Source organism: Stenella coeruleoalba (assembly GCF_951394435.1).
Source record: "Stenella coeruleoalba genome assembly, chromosome: 21".
NCBI lineage: Eukaryota > Metazoa > Chordata > Mammalia > Artiodactyla > Delphinidae > Stenella > Stenella coeruleoalba.
This window is the reverse complement of record NC_137167.1, coordinates 3,004,780-3,026,941: the sequence shown is the minus strand read 5'-3', so window position 1 is coordinate 3,026,941 and position 22,162 is coordinate 3,004,780. Positions and strand designations below refer to the sequence as shown.

Here is a 22,162-nt window from a genome sequence, read left to right as displayed (position 1 = left end):
TGATTGCTGTGGCTAAAACTTCCAAAACTATGTTGAATAAGAGTGGTGAGAGTGGGAACCTTGTTTTGTTCCTGATCTTAGTGGAAATACTTTCGTTTTTCACCACTGAGGACGATGTTGGCTGTGGGTTTGTCATATATGGCCTTTATTATGTTGAGGAAAGTTCCCTCTATGCCTACTTTCTGCAGGGTATTTATCATAAATGGATGTTGAATTTTGTCAAAAGCTTTCTCTGCATCATTGAGATGATCATATGGTTTTTCTCCTTCAATTTGTTAATATGGTATATCACATTGACTGATTTGCGTATATTGAAGATTCCTTGCATCCTGGAATAAACCACACTTGATCATGGTGTATGATCCATTTAATGTGCTGTTGGATTCTGTTTGCTAGTATTTTGTTGAGGATTTTTGCATCTATGTTCATCAGTGATATGATATTGGCCTGTAGTTTTCTTTCTTTGTGACATCCTTGTCTGGTTTTGGTATCAGGGTGATGGTGGCCTCGTAGAATGAGTTTGGGAGTGTTCCTCCTTCTGCTATATTTTGGAAGAGTTTGAGAAGGATACGTGTTAGCTCTCCTCTAAATGTTTGATAGAATTCGCCTGTGAAGCCATCTGGTCCTGGGCTTTTGTTTGTTGGAAGATTTTTAACCACAGTTTCAATTTCAGTGCTTGTGATTGGTCTGTTCATAGTTTCTATTTCTTCCTGATTCAGTCTTGGCAGGTTGTGCATTTCTAAGAATTTGTCCATTTCTTCCAGGTTGTCCATTTTATTGGCATAGAGTTGCTTGTAGTAATCTCTCATGATCTTTTGTATTTCTGCAGTGTCAGTTGTTACTTCTCCTTTTTCATTTCTAATTCTATTGATTTGAGTCTTCTCCCTTTTTTTCTTGATGAGTCTGGCTAATGGTTTATCAATTTTGTTTATCTTCTCAAAGAACCAGCTTTTAGTTTTATTGATCTTTGCTATCATTTCCTTCATTTCTTTTTCATTTATTTCTGATCTGATTTTTATGATTTCTTTCCTTCTGCTAACTTTGGGGGTTTTTTGTTCTTCTTTCTCTAATTGCTTTAGGTGCAAGGTTAGGTTGTTTATTCGAGACGTTTCCTGTTTCTTAAGGTAGGATTGTATTGCTCTAAAATTCCCTCTTAGAACTGCTTTTGCTGCATCCCATAGGTTTTGGGTCGTCGTGGCTCCACTGTCATTTGTTTCTAGGTATTTTTTAATTTCCTGTTTGATTTCTTCAGTGATCACTTCGTTATGAAGTAGGGTATTGTTTAGCCTCCATGTGTTTGTATTTTTTACAGATCTTTTCCTGTAATTGATATCTAGTCTCATAGCGTTGTGGTCGGAAAAGATACTTGATACAATTTCAATTTTCTTAAATTTACCAAGGCTTGATTTGTGACCCAAGATATGATCTATCCTGGAGAATGTTCCATGAGCACTAGAGAAAAATGTGTATTGTGTTGTTTTTGGATGGAATGTCCTATAAATATCAATTAAGTCCATCTTGTTTAATGTATCATTTAAAGCTTGTGTTTCCTTATTTATTTTCATTTTGGATAATCTGTCCATTGGTGAAAGTGGGGTGTTAAAGTCACCTACTATGAATATGTTAGTATCGATTTCCCCTTTTATGGCTGTTAGTATTTGCCTTATGTATTGAGGTGCTCCTATGTTGGGTGCATAAATATTTACAATTGTTATATCTTCTTCTTGGATTGATCCCTTGATCATTATGTAGTGTCCTTCTTTGTCTCTTCTAATAGTCTTTATTTTAAAGTCTATTTTGTCTGATATGAGAATTGCTACTCCAGCTTTCTTTTGGTTTCCATTTGCATGGAATATCTTTTTCCATCCCCTCACTTTCAGTCTGTATGTGTCTCTAGGTCTGAAATGGGTCTCTTGTAGACAGCATATATATGAGTCTTGTTTTTGTATCCATTCAGCCAATCTGTGTCTTTTGGTGGGAGCATTTAGTCCATTTACATTTAAGGTAATTATTGATATGTATGTTCCTATTCCCATTTTCTTAATTGTTTTGGGTTCGTTATTGCAGGTCTTTTCCTTCTCTTGTGTTTCTTGACTAGAGAAGTTCCTTTAGCATTTGTTGTAAAGCTGGTTTGGTGGTGCTGAACTCTCTCAGCTTTTGCTTGTCTGTAAAGGTTTTAATTTCTTCATCAAATCTGAATGAGATCCTTGCTGGGTAGAGTAATCTTGGTTGCAGGTTTTTCTCCTTCATCACTTTAAATATGTCCTGCCAGTCCCTTCTGGCTTGCAGATTTTCTGCTGAGAGATCAGCTGTTAACCTTATGGGGATTCCCTTGTGTGTTATTTGTTGTTTTTCCCTTGCTGCTTTTAATATGTTTCTTTGTATTTAATTTTTGACAGTTTGATTAGTATGTGTCTTGGCGTATTTCTTTTTGGATTTATCCTGTATGGGACTCTCTGTGCTTCCTGGACTTGATTAACTATTTCCTTTCCCATATTAGGGAAGTTTTCAACTATAATCTCTTCAAATATTTTCTCAGTCCATTTCTTTTTCTCTTCTTCTTCTGGAACCCCTATAATTCGAATGTTGGTGCATTTAATGTTGTCCCAGAGGTCTCTGAGACTGTCCTCAGTTCTTTTCATTCTTTTCTCTTTGTTCTGCTCTGCAGTAGTTATTTCCAGTATTTTATCTTCCAGGTCACTTATCCGTTCTTCTGCCTATGTTATTCTGCTATTGATCCCATCTAGAGTATTTTTAATTTCATTTATTGTGCTGTTCATTGTTGCTTATTTCATCTTTAGTTCTTCTAGGTCCTTGTTAGATGTTTCTTGCATTTTGTCTATTCTATTTCCAAGATTTTGGATCATCTTTACTATCATTATTCTGAATTCCTTTTCAGGTAGACTGCCTATTTCCTCTTTATTTGTTAGGTCTGGTGGGTTTTTATCTTGCTCCTTCATCTGCTATGTGTTTTTCTGTCTTCTCATTTTGCTTATCTTACTTTGTTTGGGGTCTCCTTTTTGCAGGCTGCAGGTTCATAGTTCCCATTGTTTTTGGTGTCTGTCCCCAGTGGCTAAGGTTGGTTCAGTGGGTTGTGTAGACTTCCTGGTGGAGGGGACTAGTGCCTGTGTTCTGGTGGATGAGGCTGGATCTTGTCTTTCTGGTGGGCAGGTCCACGTCTGGTGGTGTGTTTTGGGGTGTCTGTGGACTTATTATGATTTTAGGCAGCCTCTCTGCTAATGGGTGGGGTTGTGTTCCTGTCTTGCTAGTTGTTTGGCATAGGATGTCCAGCACTGTAGCTGGCTGGTCGTTGAGTGAAGCTGGGTGCTGGTGTTGAGATAGAGATCTCTGGGAGATTTTCGCCATTTGATATTATGTGGAGCTGGGAGGTCTCTTGTGGACCAGTGTCCTGAAGTTGGCTCTCCCACCTCAGAGGCACAGCTCTAACTCCTGGCTGCAGCACCAAGAGCCTTTCATCCACATGGCTCAGAATAAAAGGGAGAAAAAGTAGAGAGAAAGAATTAGTAGAAGTAGGAAGAAAGAAAGAAAGAAAGAAAGAAGGGAGGGAGGGAGGGAGGAAGGAAGGAAGGAGAAAAAGAAAGCAAGAAGATAAAGTAAAATAAAGTAAGATAAAATATAATAAAGTTATTAAAATAAAAAAATAATTATTAAGAGAAAAAAAAACGGACGGATAGAACCCTGGGACAAATGGTGGAAGCAAAGCTATACAGACAAAATCTCACACAGAAGCATACACATACACACTCAAAAAAGAGGAAAAGGGGAAAAAATCATAAATCTTGCTCTCAAAGTCCACCTCCTTAATTTGGGATGATTCGTTGTCTATTCAGGTATTCCACAGAAGCAGGGTACATCAAGTTGATTGTGGAGCTTTAATCCGCTGCTTCTGAGGCTGCTGGGAGAGATTTCCCTTTCTCTTCTTTGCTGTCACATTTCCCAGGGGCTCAGCTTTGGATTTGGCCCCGCCTCTGCGTGTAGGTCGCTGGAGGGCGTCTCTTCTTCGCTCAGACAGGACGGGGTTAAAGGAGCTGCTGATTCGGGGGCTCTGGCTCACTCAGGCCGGGGGTAGGGAGGGGCACGGAGTGCGGGTCTAGCATGTGGCGGCAGAGGCCGGCATGACGTTGCACCAGCCTGAGGCGTGCCGTGCGTTCTCCCCGGGGGAGTTGTCCCTGGATCACGGGACCCTGGCAGTGGCGGGCTGCACAGGCTCCCCGGAAGGGAGGTGTAGAGAGTGACCTGTGCCCGCACACAGGCTTTTTGGTGGCGGCAGCAGCAGCCTTAGCGTCTTATGCCCATCTCTGGGGTCCATGCTTTTAGCCGCGGCTCCTGCTGTCTCTGGAGCTCCTTTAAGCAGCGGTCTTAATCTCCTCTCCTCGCGCACCAGGAAACAAAGAAGGAAGAAAAAGTCTCTTGCCTCTTCAGCAGGTCCAGACTTTTCCCTAGACTCCCTCCCGGCCAGCCGTGGGGCACTAGCCCGCTGCAGGCTGTGTTCACGCCGCCAACCCCAGTCCTCTCCCTGCACTCCGACCGAAGCCCGAGCCTCAACTCCCAGCCCCGCCCGCCCCAGTGGGTGAGCAGGCAAGCCTCTCGGGATGGTGAGTGCCGGTCGGCACAGATCCTCTGTGCGGGAATCTCCCCGCTTTGCTCTCCGCACCCCTGTTGCTGTGTTCTCCTCCGCGGCTCCGAAGCTTCCCGCCTCCCGCCACCCGCAGTCTCCGCCCGCGAAGGGGCTTCCTAGTGTGTGGTAACCTTTCCTCCTTCACAGCTCCCTCCCACACGTGCAGGTCCCGACCCTATCCTTTTGTCTCTGTTTATTCTTTTTTCTTTTCCCCTACCCAAGTACGTGGAGGGTTTCTTGCCTTTTGGGAGGTCTGAGGTCTTCTGCCAGCGTTCAGTAGGTGTTCTGTAGGAGCTGTTCCACGTGTAGATGTATTTCTGGTCTATCTGTGGGGAGGAAGGTCATCTCCGCATTTTACTCTTCTGCCATCTTCCCGGAAGTCCTCACATTGTAGTTTTGATTTGCTTTCTCTAATAATTAGTGATGTTGAGCAGCTTTTCATGTGCCTCTTGGCCATGTGTATGTCTTCTTTGGGGAAATGTTTATTTAGGTCTTCTGCCTAAATTTTTGGATTGGGTTGTTTGTGTTTTTAATATTGAGCTCCATGAGCTGATTATATATTTTGGAGATTAATCCTTTGTCCGTTGATTCATTTGCAAGTATTTTCTACCATTCTGAGGGTTGTCTTTTCATCTTGTTTGTAGTTTCTTTTGCTTTGCAAAAGCTTTTAAGTTTCATTAGGTCTTATTTGTTTATTTTTGTTTTTATTTCCATTACTCTAGGAGGTGGATCAAAAAAAATCTTACTGTAATTTTTGTCAGAGTGTTCTTCCTATGTTTTCCTCTAAGAGTTTGACAGTGTCCAGTCTTACATTTAGGTCTCTAATCCATTTTGAGTTTATTTTTGTGTATGGTGTTAGGGAGTGTTCTAATTTCATTCTTTTACATGTAGCTGTCCAGTTTTCCTAGCACCACTTATTGAAGAGTCTGTCTTTTCTCCATTGTATATCCTTGCCTCCTTTGTCATAGATTAGTTGACCATAGGTGCATGGGTTTTTCTCTGGGCTTTCTATCCTGTTCCATTGATCTATATTTCTGTTTTTGTGCTAGTACCATACTGTCTTGATTACTGTAGCTTTGTAGTATAGTCTGAAGTCAGGGGTCTGATTCCTCCAGCTCCATTTTTTTCCCTTAAGATTGCTTTGGCTATTTGGGGTCTTTTGTGTCTCCATACAAATTTTAAGATTTTTTTGTTTTAGTTCTGTAAAAAATACCACTGGTAATTGGATGGGGATTGCATTGAATCTGTGATTGCTTTGGGTAGTATAGTCATTTTCACAATGTTGATTCTTCCAATCCAAGAACATGGTATATCTATCCAACTCTCGTGTCATCTTTGATATCTTTAATCAGTATCTTATAGTTTTCTGAGTACAGGTCTTTTACCTCCTAAGGTAGGTTTTCCTAGGTATTTTATTCTTTTTGTTGCAGTGATGAATGGAATTGTTTCCTTAATTTCTCTTTCTGATCTTTCGATGTTAGTGTATAGGAATACAGGAGATTTCTGTGCATTAATTTTGTATCCTGCAGCTTTACCAAATTCATTGATTAGCTCTAGTAGTTTTCTGGTAGCATCTTTAGGATTCTCTATGTATAGTATCATGTCATCTGCAAACAGTGTGAGTTTTACTACTTCTTTTCCAATTTGGATTCCTTTTATTTCTTTTTCTTCTCTGATTGCCGTGGCTAGGACTTCCAAAACTATGTTGAATAATAGTGGCGACAGTGGACATCCTTGTCTTGTTCCAGATCTTACAGGAAATGCTTTCAGTTTTTCACCATTGAGAATGATTTTTGCTGTGGGTTTGTCGTATATAATCTTTATTATGTTAAGGTAGGTTCCCTCTATGCCCACTTTCTGGAGAGTTTTTATCATAAACGGGTGTTGAATTTTGTGAGGAGTTTTTTCTGCATCTATTGAGATGATTGTATGGTTTTCCTTCTTCAATTTGTTTTATGGTGTATCACATTGATTGATTTGCATATATTGAAGAATCCTTGCATCCCTGGGATAAATTCCACTTGATCATGGTGTATGATCCTTTTAATGTGTTGTTGGATTATGTTTGCTAGTATTTTGTTGAGGATATTTACATCTATATTCATCAGTGATATTGGTCTGTGGTTTTCTTTTTTTGTAGTATCTTTGTCTGGTTTTGGTATCATGGTGATGGTGGCCTCATAGAATGAGTTTGGGAGTGTTCCTCCCTCTGCAATTTTTTGGAAGAGTTTGAGAAGGATGGGTGTTAGCTGTTCTCTAAATGTTCGATAGAATTCACCTGTGAAGCCATCTGGTCCTGGACTTTTGCTTGTTGAAAGATTTTTAATCACAGTTTCAATTTCATTATTTGTGATTGGTCTATTCATATTTTCTGTTTTGTTCATCTCTGTTCATTTGTTCTTTGATTCTTCTAGGTCTTTGTTAAACATTTCTTGCATCTTCTCAATCTTTGCCTCCATGCTTTTTCCGAGGTCCTGGACCATCTTCACTATCATTATTCTGAATTCGTTTTCTGGAAGGTTGCCTATCTCCACTTCATTTAGTTGTTTTTCTGGGGTTTTATCTTGTTCCTTCATCTGGTACATAGCCCTCTGCCTTTTCATCTTGTCTATCTTTCTGTGAATGTGGGGTTTTTTCCACAGGCTGTAGGATTGTAGTTCTTGCTTCTGCTGTCTGCCCTCTGGTGGATGTGGCTATCTAAGAGGCTAGTGCAAGTTTCCTGATGGGAGGGACTGGTGGTGGGTAGAGCCGGGTGTTGCTGTGATGGGAAGAGCTCAGTAAAACTTTAATCCACTGTGATGGGTGGGGCTGGGTTCCTTCCTGTTGGTTGTTTGGCCTGAGGCGACCCAGCACTGGAGGCTACCCAGCTCTTTGGTGGGGCTAATGTCAGACTCTGGGAGGGCTCACGCCAAGGAGTACTTCCCAGAATTTCTCCTGTCAGTGTCCTTGTCCTCATGGTGAGACACAGCCACCACCCCCCCCCCTCGCCTCTGCAGGAGACCCTCCAACACCAGCAGGTAGGTCTGGTTCAGTCTCCTATGGGGTCACTGCTCCTTCCCCTGGGTCTTGATGTTCACACTACTTTGTGTGTGCCCTCCAAGAGTGGAGTCTCTCTTTCTCCCAGTCCTGTCAAAGTCCTCTAGTCAAATCCCACTAGCCTTCAAATTCTGACTCTCTAGGAATTCCTCTTCCTGTTGCTGGACGCCGAGGTTTGGAAGTCTGACGAGAGGCTCAGAACCTTCACGCCAGTGGGTGGACTTCTGTGGTATAAGTGTGCTCCAGTTTGTGAGTCACCCACCCAGCAGTTATGGGATTTGATTTTATTGTGATTGCACCCCACCTACCATCTCATTGTGGCTTCTCCTTTGTCTTTGGATGTGGGGTATCTTTTTTGGTGAGTTCTAGTGTCTTCCTGTCGATGATTGTTCACCAGTTAGTTGTGATTCTGGTGCTCTCGCAGGAGGGAGTGAGCACACATCTTTCTACTCCGCCATCTTGAACCGATCACTCCACTGCCTTGTGCCTCTGTCTTACTTATGACTGGGCTCCACTCAGCCACTGCTTTACTGTCTGTTATGACTGTCCTGACTCAGCTGGGCACAGCCTCAGGTGCTTCGTGGTGGTGGAGCCAAAAGACAATCACAGGCTCCTGGTTCTGGTTCTCGATTAACCAATCTTCATGTGCTTTCTCCCTTCCTGCCCTCCCCTCCTGTTTTCTCCCTCTCTGTCTAGCTCACATGTTTCTAGTACTAGCTCCTGGAGTGCAACCAGGGCTCTGAAAGTACCAACCTCCCTGATTGTAGCCAAGAGAGAAAATGTTGAAGCTTAAAGAGCATTGGGGGAAGTTGAAAGCTCAAGCGTTTAACACAATTCCCAGGCACCTAATCATTATCAAACTTATGGGTAAACTCTGGAAGAGTGCAGTCAAACTGAGAGCATCATGTAGCTAGTGACGGCCCTACCAATGAAAAGCTCATATCAATAATTCCCAATAAGTCAAAAACAGATGATGAATGGTACACATGAATGAGATAAATTTTGTGATAGGTAAAATATACCTCAATAAAAAACTGATGAACAATTTGCACTACAACTTATATCACTTGTTAAGTAGTTTTATTTACACACACATTGTGATTTAGTTTATTTGTATAATAAATGGTAATTTTAAAAAAATTGTTCATTGATTGGTTGATTTCTGTATTTAGCACAACATACTGACTGCTGATCAACCCTGCCTACACTCTCCCACTAGCACTGTGGCATCTTAACTTTCCCCAGAAACCCTGATGACATAGCAGCAGTCTGTACTGTGGACTCATTGAGCCGTCGTTTTCAACCTGGGCTGCACCTTAGAATTATGGGGGGAGCTTTTAAAGTATGCTGATGCCAAGCCCTCACCCTCAGCCAATGAAATTAGAATCCCTGAGGCTGGGGCTCAGTCACTGGAGTTTCATTAAAACTGTCCACGTGATTCTAAGATGCAGCCAGGGTTAAGAAATACTGGACAGAGGAAGGCACCCTTTGAAACTGGGGAGGCAGGCATGGGTTTCATGAGTGTCCATTTCCTAACTGTCACCCTTCTCCATGTTCTGTAACAAGTGCGTCAGGCCTGGCTCAGGTTCTCACTTGTAAAGTGGAGAATCAACAATTGCCCTGCTTCTCCATAGGGTTTTTTTGGTCTCAAATGAGACAGCATTTGTGTGTCCTTATGGATATTCGTCCAGATCCCATCTGTCCCTCGTCTGGGGTGATGACTTTCTTCTACCCTGTCTTACAGTTTCCCTTCTCTGGCTTTCATTTTTCTGATCGTATTTTCACCAAGCATCTGTAGACTGCTTCTGATATCCTCAGGGATTGGTAAGAAGGCAGGAGTGTTGGTGCACAATTCAAAGCACATCACAAGGATCTAGAAGACAATGACAGGTTTAGAACATCCATGTGCTGACAGGTATCCAGCTGTTTTGAAAGAGGATCAGCCAGTCTTTTTTTTACTCAGATTTTATTCTTATTTGTACTGGTTTGATGGGAGAGCTAATGGTGTAGGGTACCTATCTTGAAATAGTGGCAGCAGTCATTGATTTTCCTTTCCTATAACTGACAACTTTAAAGAATATGTTCTGGGACTTCCCTGGTGGTGCAGTGGTTAAGAATCCGCCCACCAATGCAGGGGACACGGGTTCGAGCCCTGGTCCAGGAGGTCCCACATGCCACAGAGCAACCAAGCCTGTGTGCCACAACTTCTGAGCCTGCACACTAGAGCCCGCAAGCCACAACTACTGAGCCCACGTGCCATAACTACTGAAGCCCGTGTGCCTAGAGCCCGTGTTCCCTAACAAGCCACCGCAATGAGAAGCCCGCGCACTGCAACAAAGTCCCAACGCAGCCAGAAATAAATAATAAATAAGTAAATTTATTTTTTAAAAAAGAATATGTTCTGTGATTTATTAGAGTTTGGAGGAGTTATTAGGTTATTGCGGTTTGGAGAGATACATATCAAAGGATCAGGAAGGACAGAGAAGCTGTATTGTAGCCCAGAAAGATCTATATCCATTCAATACTAAAATTTGCCAAATAAATATGACTCTGTTTTTTTTTTTCTTTTAAAGCCACCAGAAATATATGCATGGATGTAAATCCATAGGGAAAGAACACAGTGAACAACTGAACTAAATCAGGATTGGATGGTCAAAGGGAGTTTTGTCTACTCTGAACAAAAGGAACTGTCACCTTGGAGTCATTCTTAACTATTTTTGGGTCTTGCATCCTCCATCCAGTTAAGCTGTCAGCAAATCCTATCAGATTAACCTTCAAAGAACATCCAGAATCCATACACTGCTCATCACCTCCAACTGAACTGATACAGTCCATTGTTTTCTAAAATTGTTGACCACGACCTACGGTAAGAAATACATTTTACAACATGACCCATTACACCTGAACATATATAAGTTTAAAAAAACTTCACCAGGGTTTCCCTGGTGGCGCAGTGGTTGAGAGTCTGCCTGCCGATGCAGGGGACACGGGTTCGTGCCCCGGTCTGGAAAGATCCCACATGCCGCAGAGCGGCTGGGCCCGTGAGCCGTGGCCGCTAAGCCTGCATGTCCGGAGCCTGTGCTCCGCAACGGGAGAGGCCACAACAGTGAGAGGCCCGCGTACTGCAAAAAAAAAAAAAAAAAAATTCACCAAAAATTACTTTCTTCTTCTAAATGCACTGTGCACTATTTTCTATTCCACTGTATTTCAGTTTTTGAAATACTCATTAAACACGCCAAAAAATGCTGGTCATGGAATCAGATACTAAGATGGAACTTGGGACCAACACCCGTGTGGTCAAACTGCAAGGCCTGTGAGGTCTCAGCCTCCCAGGTGGAAGCCGTGTGGCACCTGTCAGGGATCCCCGTCAGGCTGCGATGGCTGGGCCCTCATACCTAAGAGGCCCTCTGTCTCTTAGCAGTCCATTGTGGGCTGTCCTCAGGCCACGCAGGAGGCTGGCTGCTGACTGCACTCCCCAAAGCTGGGCAGCAAGTTCCTCCTTGGAGGAGGACTGGTGGGTCACCTTGTCCACCATAGGACCCACTAAAATGACTTTATGATCGATCAGTGAATTGTGAAGCATAATTTAAACACTTTGACCTTTTGCCCGGACTGCTACAATAGCTTTACACTCATCTGTTTCCATTCTTGCCTTTCTACTTTGTGTATTTCACACATGGTAGCCAAAATAATCCTTTAAAAATGTAAATCACATGTCCCTCCTTTACTCAAAACCTTCCACTAATTTCCACTTAAAATCAAATCCCATAAATGTTAATTAGCACATTAAAAGATGCTCAACATCACTAATCATTAGGGAAATGCAAAGTGAAGATACCAGTTCACATTCATTCAGATGGTTATCAAAACAAAACCAGGAAACAAGCATTGGTGAGTATGGGAAGAAACTGGAACCCTTGCACAGATGCTGTGGAAAACTGTTCCCAAAAACTTAAACATAGAATTACCGTATGTCAAGCAATCCCACACTGGGTAAATACCCAAAAGTGAAAGCGGGGTCTCTAACAGGTATTTCATTATTCTCAACAGCCAAAAGGTGAAAGCAACCCAAATGTTCATTATCAAATGATTGGATAAACAAAATGTGGCCTATACATACAATGGAATATTATTCAGCCTTTAAAAAGGAAATTCTGACACGTGTTACAACGTGGATGAACCTGGAGGACATTATGCAAACTGAAATAAGCCAGACACCAAAGGACAAATACTGTATGATTCTACTTCCATGAGGACCTATAATAGTCATACTCACGGAGACAGAATGTAGAATAGTGGTTACAAGGGGCCGGGGCGGGATTGGGTGGGGAATGGGGAGTGTTTTATGTGGACAGAGTTTCAGTTGGGAAGATGATAAAGTTCTGGAGATGGATGGTGGCCATGGCTGCACATCAATGTGAATGTACTTAACATCACCAAACTATATACTTAAAAATGATTAAAAAGATAAGTTTCATGTTATGACTATTTTTTACCACAATAAAAATAATAATAAAAATCCAAATCCTTACCATGATCCTTGGCTGCTTCTTCAATCTTATCACCCTCCAGTTCCTTCCCTTCACTCACAGGCCTTCAGCCCTGCTGGCATCCTTGCCGAACCAAGATCGCACCAAGCACGCACTTCCTGTTCTCTGACTGGTATGCTTTTTCCTCTCACAGGTCTCTGCTCAAACAGCCCCTGAAAAGCCTTCCTGAAAATCTACTGCTGAAGGTGAAAAATAATTTTCCTTCCACCCTTCTGAGTTCTTGGTTGAAACCCCAGTAATAAAAGACAGATTAACAAGAGAAAAACAAAAAGAGGTTTATTAACATGTATACCTCGTGTATACCTAGAGAAAATAGAAAAATACGTAGAGATACCCAGAGAAAAATTAGCAACTCCCTGAGATGGCTTAGAACTCAGGCTTAAATACCACCTTAATAAGGAAAGGGGATGGGAGATGAAGGCCTCTTGGGGGAGAGTAAAAGGTTTTTAGGAACGATGAACGGGCCCTTAGAAGAACAGGTTGGGGATGTGACAATTTGACAAAACTTGTCAGGGTGTGGCATCCACTTCCACTCTTGAAACTCCCAGGGAGGGAACTTAACGGCAATTGAGTTCCTTTTGGAGGGTCTGTCTTTAGAAATGTAAGGGAGTTCGGAGAAGCTTCTCCCCACATTTACTGTTTTTCAAGTGCCAACAGCTCAAAATAACCAAAACACCAAAGCAGCATCTGTGGAGTGGCATGTCCTGTACTCCTACATACATATTTTGGGGCGTATTCTGCTATCCTCCCCTAGAATGCAAAGCCCGTGACTGCAGAGCTTATTTTGTGCCATGAGCAAGCCCGGCATATACTAGGTAGTCAGTGTTAAACGTTTACCTTTCCTATAATGTATACCCATATTCCTTGCATAATTAGAACTTTAATTTCAAAAGACTAAAATCCTGGATTACTGAAATTCTGCGGTATAAACTCAGCATCCAAAAGAAAAAAAAAAAAAATGTGTGCAAGGAGCGTAAATGCCCTTGGATGGCTAACGCGGAGCACGGGCGCGAGCTGCTTATCCAGGGCTCCCAAGCTTCTCCCGCCGACACTAACAACTAACAACACTAGTACGTTCCGAAGCACCAGCTACAAGCGTTCGGACAGGCCTGCGGACAGGACGAGTGGGAAATCTGGTGCCCCAGGTGGCGTGATGCAGCCCGAAGTGCAGAACCGCGCCCAACAGGGACGGCCAGGCCAGGGTGCAGGCGCGGGCGCTGGGCACTCCGGCCCGCGTCTCTATGGTAGGAGCGGAAAAACCGGAAGTAGCCGTGAGAGGGGCGGGGCAGGGGCGGGGCCTCCGGCACCTCCTCCGCTGGGAGCCGAGGAGAGATGGCGGCTGCCGACGGCGTCGGGGAGGCTGCGCAGGGCGGGGAGCCAGGTCAGCCGGAGCCGCCGCCGCCCCAGCCGCATCCCCCTCCGCCCCAGCTGCCGCAAGAAGAGGCGGCGGCGTCCCCTATGGACGACGGGTTCCTGAGCCTGGACTCGCCCACCTATGTCCTGTACAGGTAACGCCCACGGCATGGTCGCGGGGCGGGAGGCCCTCCCCCGCGCGCGGCGCTGCACGGGGCGCGGCTGCGGCAGAAGCTAGCGCGTCCTCGCCGTCCGGCGGCGGGGAGCGGCGGGGTGGGGCCCGCTCTGTCACCGTTCTGGGCGGTGGAGGTTCCGGAACCCACAGCGCTGGCCTGCTGTAGTCCGAATGCCAAAGGGCTTGGGTGCAGTCGGACCGCAAAGAAGGTCCAGATTGGCTCGCTTTAGAAACGGGGCTTCCCGTGGTTTGTTCTGCGGAAACGGAGAGAGCTAGCGTAAGATCTTTAGGGACCGGGACGTTTTCATTCAGTGTTTCTAGCGCCCAGCGTCAGCCAGACACCGAGTTAGGCTGTAAGGATGAGACTATGAGAATTCAACTCCGTTACGCATCCCCTCGTCGCCTCGTGCTTAGTGCAAGCCATGTGCAGTGTCGGGTACTGCTGTAACTTTCTCACCTTTACTCTCCATCTTTGCCACCACCCAGTCCCGTCCCCGTTAGTTCTTTGCTTTCTATTGGTCATGCTGGTTCCCCAGCTGCATTTTGAACCTGCAGAGACGACTGAGAAGTCCTTACTTTTCTCATGTCTTATTTTTTCTTCTGTAGTTCTAGGTAAACCCATTAGATGACTGATTTGCGTAGGTTGTTTATGAATTGAGTGAAAGCCACTATGCACATTTCGTTCTTGGAGTTTACAGTGTTAGTGATTTCAGTTGGTTGAGGTGGCCCCATAGCCCTCAGACCTCCTCTCTGAACTGTGAAATACTCGGGTTCTTCCCTTGACTGTGTCCTATTTCCCTGTGCCTAAAGGACAGCGGTACCATTCTCATGCCACTCCCCATATAGGTCTCACACCTCGAGTAATTGTTTCCCCTGGATTTCTCCTTGTATAATGGGCACAATTTTAGGATTTGTCTAGATACCACAGAATTTTTGCTGTCAATAGCTGATGAGTACAGAGAACTGAAAAATGGGTAATAGGAAAAGAATGTAAGTAAAAGAGTGGTTAACGAAAATTTGGTCACACTGAGCAGTTTACACAGCAGTGTCTATAGGCACCCAGTGTTGCCACTGTAATTTATTTTAGCATTGATAATGAGAAGTAGTATTCATTGAATACTTACTATATGCATTTATTATATGCTACATTTATAACATATAGCATATATATTTAAGCATACAGTAATACTATATAGTACATTTAGTGTATTTCCTGTATAATATTGTATATGCTAACTGTGTGTGTTAGGGTATATATAGTATAATAGTGTATATGTAGTATAATACTATGTATTATATGCTTACTATTATGCATATTTTAAGAGCTTAACATATTATCTCACTTAAACCTCCAAGTAGCCTTCTAAGGTTGGTTGGTAATAGTATCATCTCCATTTTATAAATGAAGAAATTGAGGCCCAGAGAGGTTAAGTAACTTCCTCAGGATCCCACAGCTAGTTAAGTGGTAGAGCCAGTGTTCCACAGATTCCAGACTCTACTGACCACCTGGACCACCTCTCAGTGTACAAAAATGATAGTGATTACTTTTACTTTTAAATATCACTTTCTAGTTATTCAGAATATTCAAATAAAAAATTGTTATTCAATTTTTTTTAAACCGTTGACTGATTCCAAAGAGCCTTATTAGACCAATGAATTAGATTGATTTCTAATTTAAAACTATTGTGTACTTGCTACAAAAACCTGCTTTTGCATTTATGTAAAAACTTTAAATTTGAAAACTATTGACTTATTAACTTTAATTGGAAAATTATTCATTTTATTTTTCTTTTACTTAAAAGTTTAATATGTAAAACAAAGTGGCAACACTTGGTCTTGAAGAATCCAACCATGGTTACATTATTTGTAAGTTAAAGTGTAATTGTTGCCTTTTTAAAAAAACATCAGATTTCTTCTTTTCCTTACACGCTTGAATATAATCACTGAAAAATATATGTATTTTCAGGGACAGAGCAGAATGGGCTGATATAGATCCAGTGCCGCAGAATGATGGCCCCAATCCAGTGGTCCAGATCATTTATAGTGAAAAATGTAAGTTTATTTTTTATTAGGGAAAGGTCTGTAAGTCAAACTTAGTAGCAAAGTTGAAATTCACAACTATGTGACTAGATAGATGACAGATTTTTGTCTAATAAAGATCTAAGTGACTTAAGCTAATCTTGTGGGGTTTTGTAATTTATTTTCATGATTAAAAGTTTTATTTTGTCCAAAGAGTGGACATATTTTAAGTTTAAATAATGAATGTTACATTATAATACATAGTAACTACTGTGTGATTGTGCTTTTCATTTAGTGTTTAATCTGCACATGAGATACAACAGAAATGATTTACTGTTTTATTTAGAATAAACTTTGGTTGTTGAAACATGAGCATTTTGAAATATATTTTAGCTGTGAAATGTTAGGCTCAGCTGGAATATATTACTGATAGTGAGTGGATTATTTTCTTTGACAAAGTATTCTTTCATAATGAATGTGAAATGCTTTGTAAATTGAAGGCCATGCAAATGTTAATTGTTAGTTGTTCTTCTAGGAAAGGGTAAACAAAATGGAATGCAAGTTTTGTAGTTTTATGTATATATTTCTTTCAGTTAAGGCTCTGTTATCCAAGATCATTCCTCTTTTACAGAAAGCGATTATTATTTTTTCTGATTATGAGATAATGTCAAGAATGTAAAGAAAGAATAATAGTGTGAGGGTTTGCCTTATCAAATATGAAAGTGTACTACTAAACTTAATAATTAACATGTGGAACTGGTGCAGAAATAAATAGATTAATAAAGAAACTAAAAATAGGTCATCAGTATAGGTGGGACCTCAATATTTGCTAAAAAGGACATTTCATATCTGTATGAAAAAGATGGATTAATCAAGTAATGGTTTTGTAACAGTTGTCTGTGGATTTGAATATAAACAGAATTATATCCCTATCTCATATCTTACATGAAAATAAATTACAGATGAATTAAAGTCCTAAAGCAAAACTGTAAACATACTAAAGCAAATAGAATAATCTTTCATTCTTAGGGTAAAGAAGGCATTATTAGGCAAGATGTAAAACTCCAAATTGATTGAGGAAAAGATCAGAAGGTATAACTGCATGAACCTGCAAAACTTCCAAACTGGTGAGAGATATTATATGTGAAGAGTTAATTCACTAGAAGAAATAGAAATATCTATGAAGAGATGTTAACCTCACTAGTGATCTGAGAAATGAAAACCACAACTTTTCCAGATTCATAAGGTACCTTTTGAAAACTGACACAGTCATTCATTTCTCTTTCAGTTAAAAATAATAAAACCTTTTTTTTCAGGGTAAAAAAAAAAAATCAATATTTTTAATTCTTAAATATATCATTAGGGGCTTCCCTGGTGGCGCAGTGGTTGGGAGTCTGCCTGCCGATGCAGGCGACACGGGTTCTTGCCCCGGTGCAGGAAGATCCCACATGTCGCTGAGCGGCTGGGCCCGTGAGCCGTGGCTGCTGAGCCTGCGCATCCGGAGCCTGTGCTCCGCAACAGGAGAGGCTGCAACACTGAGAGGCCCGGGTACCGCAAAAATAAATAAATAAATAAATAAATAAATACATATCATTATTACAAACCACAAAGGAAAAGAGAGAAATAATGACCCATTGATCAAAAATTGATAAATGATTATATCAGAATTTTAAATTTGTGCAACAGAAGACACCATGAATAAGTTAAAAAGCAAACAGCAGTGTAGGAGAAGATGTATAAACAGAGGATCGATATTCAGAACCTTATAAGGAATTCCTACGAAAGGTTAAAGAAACAGGGAAACTAATCAAAAAATAGACAAAGGGTGTGAACTTGTAGTTCATAGAAGAAAAAATTTCGTTAGCCATTAAATAGGGGGACAATCCATTATCATTAGGAATGGAAGATAATTTTAAACTGTTTTATGATATCAGATATTGAGACATACGAACAGATCCGTGCTTTTCAGATGGTAGTTTTTATATGTTTAGCCATTTTAGAAAGCACTATTGCGTGTATATTTAGTAAAACTAGAAAATGCTCATATCTTACAACCTTGAAATGCTGCTTCGCATGATACATTCTGGGTTCACTCTGGCTTATGGCATCAGAAGACATGTACTAGGAGGCTGAGAGCACAGACTTCAGAGCCAGACCACCTAGTTCAGATTCTAACTGCACCACTTTACTGACTCTGTAACCTTGGACAAGTTATTTAACCTCTCATTATCTCTGTCTTCTTCTGTGTAAAATGAGGACGATAGTAGTAACTACTTTATAGAGTGAGTGAGGTATACACATGAAATAAGAGAACAGTGGCTGACTCATAGTAAGCACTGTGTGTGATAGCTGTTACAATTCACAGCATTTTTTGGAAGAACAAAATATTGGAAACCAGCTGTATATTTGTGTTTTGGAGAATAGATAAATGTATCGTTGTCATACAGCTGTGTGCTACATAACCAATAAGAGGATCTAGATCTGTTATAATAGGGACAGATTGCAGAAACAGTGTTGAGTGAAAAAAAGGCACATAAGTTTTAGACACTTTGAGTATGACAGTATATTAAATTTGTAATTTTTAATTAACAGACTTTTAATATCAAAAAATCTAATGAATATAAAATTCTATTTATATAATCCCAAATTTATTTATGACCCTAAATTATATAGGGTCATATAGCCCTAAGACTGAGTATCCTAGTCCCACTTATAGAAATCTGTTCTGCAAAAAAATAGCATTGACATGTAAATTAGGCCAGGCCCACTGTATGGAAGTGAAACAAGAATGATGTAGATGTGTATACACAGGCATGGAAGAACATATCACTGAGGGGAAATGCCAAAATGAAAAGCAGAATGAAAGTGTTATGCCAACTTCATTAAAAAACAAGAGCAAGATTACATTTATTTGCTTAGAAAAATGTCTGGAGAGACATATCAACTGGTAACAGCCATTACCAGTGATACAGATCCAGTGCACTGGGGAGTAGCACTGGATATGGGAGACTTCATGTACTTTTATATTGTTTGCAGTGTTTACAAAGAGCATGTATTTCTTTCTTTTCTTTTTTTTTTTGAATACTCAAAATAGTTTTATATTAAACATTTACCAAATTTAAGTTGTGCTAACTTCTGATACATAGACATATGTATCTACATAACTGTATATACGTGTATACATAAATACATACATAATTCACATCTATGGTAATATTTTGAGCTTTACCTATGAAATTAATTTCAATTTGGGTCAAATATTTCATCTTTTGGAAGAAACCTAACTTGTTCATGAAAATCTTGAATCCATCTGAGGTAAGGAATAGAATTCCGGGTAGGACTGGGATATGAGAGTGGCGTGGTCAGACATGCCACTAGCCCATACAGGGTGCGTTGGCGAAAATTTGAAAAAGGAGCCACATCGTCTGGGCAGACACGGCCATGCACCAATAAACTCGGCTTGGTGAATGCGGTAGGATTTCAGCTTCCATTCCCTGCCTTAGCTGGATGCCTTGCACTGGGTGCAACCTGCATGTAGGTGGCAGTCCTAGAGGGATGGCTCAGTGGCGGTGCAAGCAGAAGATGGTCATCTGGCCAATGATCTGTACAGCTCCATTCCTCGCTGGACTGATTTAATTTGTCTGGAGGAGTTTGGTCGGGTAGGGATCTTTTCTTCTCACCACTTCTGATGATTTAGCTGAAGAACGAGATCTCCCCGATGAAAAAAGTCCATTTTCAGGTTCAAGTGTGCAGATGGCTGTGCAGCCTCCAAGTGGGCTTTCATGGTTTAATCTTAGGAAATAGCCCAATGTTGATTCTTGAGTCCTAAAAAAAATATGCTGTCGATCTGGTTGTAGATGAGCTTTGCAATTTCCCTTTTCTCTCAGCGCCTCAGCTCGGCCGCCTCACGCCAGGGATCGTACGGAGGGGCTGCATGAGGAGAGAGGAGCGGGCGGGGAGCCACTGGGCTGCGCCCCAGTCCCAGGCAGGCTGGCTGGGGGACCAGGGCCGTGCACGTCCCTACCCGGATGGCGCGGCCAAGCGGGCGCATGGTGTTCTGTGCCCTCCAGGCTGACTCCCGGAACATGTATTTCTTTTTAATTAAAAATATTTTGGAGGACTTCCCTGGTGGCGCAGTGGTTAAGAATCCACCTTGCTGGGCTTCCCTGGTGGCGCAGTGGTTGAGAGTTCGCCTGCTGATGCAGGGGACGCAGGTTCGTGCCCCGGTCTGGGAGGATCCCACATGCCGCGGAGCAGCTAGGCCCGTGAGCCATGGCCGCTGGGCCTGTGCATCCGGAGCCTGTGCTCTGCAACGGGAGAGCCCGCAACAGTGAGAGGCCTGCGTACCGAAAAAAAAAAAAAAAAAATCCACCTTGCCAATGCAGGGGACATGGGTTCAAGCCCTGGTCTGGGAAGATCCCACATGCCACAGAGCAACTAAGCCCATGTGCCACAACTACTGAAGCCCACGCGCCTAGAGCCCGTGCTCTGCAACAGGAGAAGCCACCGCAGTGAGAAGTCTGCGCACCACAATGAAGAGTAGGCCCTGCTCGCCTCAACTAGAGAAAGCCCACACGCCACAGCGGAGACCCAGTGCAGCCAAAAAAAAATATTTTTTAAAGTAACGCATGCTCATCGAAGAAAAATTTGAAGATGTTAACATCAAAAGAAGAGTATAATCATCCAGAACTAACCACTGTTAACATTTGGTGTATAGCCTTCCACTCCTCGGAAAATATGTTTCCACAGAGTTAGGTTTATACTATGTATGTGTGCATGTGTGAATATAAAATAATGTGTTTATACATTGTATATAGAGTTAACATGTTATAAGCATTTTGTTACACATTTTAAAATATTTGGGAGCTTGGTTCTTAATGACCACATAATATTCCATAGTTATTTACCATTTATATTGTTTCTAAATTTTACTCTGGTATAAATTAAATTCAGCATTTTAAAGATAGTATTTAGGAGTAGATGACCTTTGTATGTTCAGAAAGAGCTATAATTATTCATGCTCTCCTCTGATAATTTCTTTTTTGGGTTGTAGTCTAATGAAACTATACATACCCATGTGTGCTTGCATGCACACACATAAATACATGTGTGTATTGTATATTTAATTTTTACAATTTTTTAATGAAAGGTCATTGGATGCTTAAGGTAGTGATTTTTATAAAACAAAATTGAAAACAACCAGTAGTAGCAGAATGGTTAGGCAAATCAGGATATATTGACATTGTATTCATGCATATTGACCTCCTAAAAGTTTGTGAACCCTGTCAGTAACTGGAAATTTATATGCTATAAGAAAAAATAGCAGGACTTTCCTGGTGGTCCAGTGGTTAAGAATCTACCTTCCGATGCAGGGGATGCAGGTTCGATCCCTGGTCAGGGAACATACCCACGTGCCGTGGGGCAACTAAGCCCATGCGCCACAGCTACTGAGCCCGTGCTCCACAACTACCAAGCCCTTGCACTCTGGAGCCCACACGCCACAACTACTGAGCCCGCATGTTCTGGAGCCTATGCGCCACAACTAGAGAGCCTGCGCGCTGCAACTACTGAGCCCATGCGCTCTGGAGACCACACACCACAATTAGAGGCCCACGCACCACAACGAAGAGCCCATGCACTGCAACAAAAGATCCCGCATGCCGCAATGAAATCCCACATGCTGCAACTAAGACCTGACGCAGCCAAATAAATAATAAATAAAAATTAAAGAAAAATAGCATAGCATGTCCACATAAATTTTTAATTGTGGAAAAACAAGTATTGAGGAGTATTTAACACCTGGGTTTCTTTAGTAGTCTGTTTAGGGCCTTAGTCTGTTCTCTATGTTAACCTGTGCTGTGATGTGAAGGCATTTCAGCTGCAGTGAAATGAGCATTGTGATTAGCAGTGTGTGCTTTGGTGTCAGACTAGATTGGGGTTTAACTTCTGTCTCCAAAGTACACTGGGCCATGTGAACTTGTTAATCTCTCTTAAGCCTGTTTCTCTTGTGGAAATGAGAGTAAAATAGGTTAATATTTGTAAAGGTCTAAGTTCCTTCAGTTAAGAGATTGGCAAAGATCAGAAGTTTTGATACTCTGTCAGTGAGGATGTGGAAAAAAATCGGTGTATTCATACATTCTTGGAGGGACTATATATTGAACAGACCTTTTTTGAGAGGTTAATTTGGCACTGTCTGTCAGCATCAACAGTGCACGTAACCTTGATCCAGTAATTCCGCTTGTAGGAATTCATCCTACAGATGTACTGAATTTGCACGTGTGTGCAGAAACATACCATGATAGGACAGTGAAAGAATGAAAACAATTTAAACATTCATTTATAGGGGACGAGTTAGGTATAGAGTGCCCATACAACGAAATGCTGTGCAAC

At 41.8% G+C, this 22,162-nt stretch overlaps 1 protein-coding gene across 2 annotated transcripts in view; it reads left to right on the top strand.

The window, feature by feature from the left end:
- The first annotated feature begins 13,551 nt into the window (after positions 1-13,551).
- FNTA (farnesyltransferase, CAAX box, subunit alpha) overlaps positions 13,552-22,162 on the top strand; it is a 30,438-nt gene continuing 21,827 nt past the window's right edge. For both annotated transcript variants that reach the window (XM_079908935.1, XM_079908936.1), the window contains exons 1-2: positions 13,552-13,733; positions 15,720-15,805. In XM_079908935.1, the coding sequence (XP_079765061.1) occupies positions 13,558-13,733; positions 15,720-15,805 (262 nt within the window). In that variant the 5' untranslated portion in view covers positions 13,552-13,557. The remainder of the gene's footprint in view (positions 13,734-15,719; positions 15,806-22,162) is intronic.